This window comes from Convolutriloba macropyga, chromosome 5, assembly GCF_964194025.1.
Source record: "Convolutriloba macropyga chromosome 5, txConMacr16.3, whole genome shotgun sequence".
Taxonomy (NCBI): domain Eukaryota; kingdom Metazoa; phylum Xenacoelomorpha; order Acoela; family Convolutidae; genus Convolutriloba; species Convolutriloba macropyga.
The window spans coordinates 21,329,761-21,332,923 of record NC_134472.1 but is presented as its reverse complement, the minus strand read 5'-3'; the positions used below and the strand labels follow the sequence as shown (position 1 = coordinate 21,332,923).

The 3,163-nt window shown below is 31.8% G+C and overlaps 1 protein-coding gene across 1 annotated transcript in view; it reads right to left on the bottom strand.

The window, feature by feature from the left end:
- LOC142340309 (uncharacterized) overlaps positions 1-2,457 on the bottom strand; it is a 20,783-nt gene extending 18,326 nt beyond the window's left edge. The window contains exon 1 of the mRNA XM_075390884.1: positions 2,274-2,457. Within this exon, the coding sequence (XP_075246999.1) occupies positions 2,274-2,457 (184 nt within the window). The remainder of the gene's footprint in view (positions 1-2,273) is intronic.
- Positions 2,458-3,163: the final 706 nt, after the last annotated feature.

The following is a 3,163-nucleotide window of genomic DNA, read 5'->3' as shown; positions in this document are numbered from 1 at the left end:
CTATTGTTAAAATCCAATGTTCGAAAACAAAAGTCAACAATCAAAAACGGAGGTAAATGCTCGAACAGAAAGAAGTCAAAATTCAAGTCATGAACAAACTTGCTTTCTGCTAAAAAAACCTGTAGAATATCATTACTCCTCTTCGAGTCGTAAAAAGACACACACGTTTACAATAATTGCTATGAACTGCGTTCAAGAGCAATTAAAAAGATCAAACAAAAGTTAGGAAGTAGAAACTAAGTATTTACTTATAACCAATTGAAGTTCGTTCGTACCAATTTAATGATAAAAAGTTTCTCGAGGAAAACCGAATACTAAACCCAGTTTTTTAAGTTAGTAAAAAAATTTAATTTTGATTACATTTAAAAAACAGGTAACCCCTGGTGATTGGCTTCGGAAATGTCCCTCTCAATACCAATTGGGAACAAGAAGACAATTAAAGTTTTTGCAATTACCCGTATCACTATTCACAAAAACAAAAAAGTCTTTGAATTTTATCTTTAGTAATTACTGATGAAAATTGGGCAACAAACATTTTAGGCTAAGTGCAAACTCAAAATGGTTTTGTTTCCAGAAAACGCAAAATATATTAATATTTGTTTTATGGGCTTGGCCACGTAATGGCACAGAATATAGGTACAAGCCCATTTTTTGTTTGACTGATGTAAAAAAAACAGCTTCAAGTATAGTTGGCAAAATTTTCGGACTTAAAAAATGAAAATTACAGATTTTTCTTCTACGCTATAAAAGCTAGAAGAATTAAAAACATTTCATTTAAAAGTTTTAAAAATTATGAATGCAGTTTGTTAATCAAAATGTTTAAAGAAATGCGTTAAACACGCTATTATTCAAACATGGATGTTTAGATATAACAACACAAAACATTACAGTCTGAAAGTGGCTCATAATTCAAATAACTTCCGATGTCTTTCTGTTTATTTTTAAAGTGGAGATCTATAGCCAACAAATTGACTCAAAAACCTGAGTGAGACAATATTGAACAAAATTTCACGGTCGAGCACCTTCTTAAATTCTATGCCAAGTCTTTTCATTGAACCAGACACAATCTGTTGATGAATGTACATGGTAAGGCCTACTCTTTTCTTAGATGCCGTTTACGCCACCATATGTATTTTAGATGTCATATTAAAATTCATTATGATCGCGGTATTAAGTGTCATATATGGTTTCTTAGATCCCATGTCTGAATTCACATGTATGCTTAGTCAAAATTTAACTTTTTTTCTCAATTTATAATGAACATCATTAAAAACAAAATGGGAGTTACTATTGTAATTTCCAAAAAATGAACACTGAATTTCCCTAGTCGAAAATTAATGGAACGTTTAGAAAAACTTATAAAAAATTTATAAATATTTCCAAAAAAGATGCAATATTTTTAAAATTTTTTTACAAAAAAATTCCGAAACTTTTGCATTAATTTGTAGAAATTTGTAAACTTTTGCCTTAATTTGGAAACAGTTTTCAAACACTTCCATTAATTTACAACAAGTTTGGAAATTTATGCATTATTTTATAAACAAGATTTACAAATTACTGCAAATTGTTGCATTTTAAAAAAAACCGTTAAAAGAACATAATACACAATCAGGATCGGTCCTCCACCATGAATCAGTACTGAATCTTCCATGTACTATTGGAATATGATAATTCAGTACTGATTTACTATTGCACTATGGTCCATGAGTACAAAAAAGCAGTAATAAAATGTTCTCTTAATTTAATTTTCGATGTTGGATAAATTAAATCATTATTTGAATTGTTGTCAGTTTTTTGGACAATCGAATGAATTGGCAGTAATATTGCTCAGTTCAATTAATTTTTCCAAAATATCGGCACAAAATTTACGTCCAGTAAAAAATGCAATTGTCACCTCAGAACGAAATCATTACTGGATCAATGACTTTCATATCATTTAATATTTCGTCAAACTCGTGTCAAGTCAAATTCAAATACAAAATTTTGCGCGTTCGAGTTTTGAATCTGTATTCTCTTGCTGCTAAAAGTTCTGCTATGCCGTCCTCCTCACGGGGTTGTGTCTATTTTACTTTGAACTTTGAGCCGGTTATGCGTTTAACAAATAAGCTTTTCAAAGAGAAAAAATGAAGCAAACTATTCAGCATATAGGTCATGTATTTAAAATGGTCAAGTAGTGATTTGCAATTGGAGTTCCAGATGGTGTAGGTCTGTAAAATTAGATTAATTAATACTTCTATAAAAAGTTTCACGATACTGATAAAATCGTGACTCACCTGTTTTTGCCACGCGGCATTCAAACGCTCCGAACTTTCTGAACAACGTGACCTTCTTGGACAGGTGAGTATCTTCTAATGCCTCACTGTTGTAACCCATATCTCTATAAAGATCAGATTTGCAGAACTTTCTAATTGTTTGCAATCGCATCATCTGTCTCTCTTCAACAGAAATTAAATTCATTTCTTCTTCGAAAGGTTGCTTTTGGTTTTTTGGAAATAATTTGGCCAGCTTTAGATCCAAATTTAAGCTTTCTCCAATGAGCGTCATATTGATTTCTGTAAGAGTTTGAGTGGGCAAACGTTTTTGATTGTGTACTGCTGGTTTGTAGGGTTTAAGAATGCAATAAGACGTCAAGGTAAATGTGACCTCAGCGCCATATTGCGACATGAACAAAATAATGGTAACTACTGATAAGAAAACACTTATGTACGTGGATGCTTTCACATTTGAAGCAATGTTCATTTTTGTTAATTTTTGTTCAACGGAAATAAGGTGAAAAAAAAACGGGTAAAGGTGTCGCAATCAGTGAATTCAGAGCATTTTCATTAGTAACGTATATAACAGTTAAACTGATATGTGTTTTTTGTTAATTGTATGTTTTTGCTTGTCGGTTTACTCTCGTATCATTATTTAACTTAAGCATAAGACTTTACCAGTTTAAGACACGCCAATTGACACTCCAATTCGGTATGAAATAACTATTCATTTCATCCCGGGTCGAGGTTTGGTGGTGAATTTTCGTAAGAAATGCGGTGAAATGTGGTGAAAAAAAATAATTTTCACCGCGTATTTCTTACATCTTTTTGCGGTGAATGCGGTGAATCGCGGTGAATTATTTTTTTTCACCGCGTTCTCAGTATTCTTACAAAAAAGAATCGTCCCTACA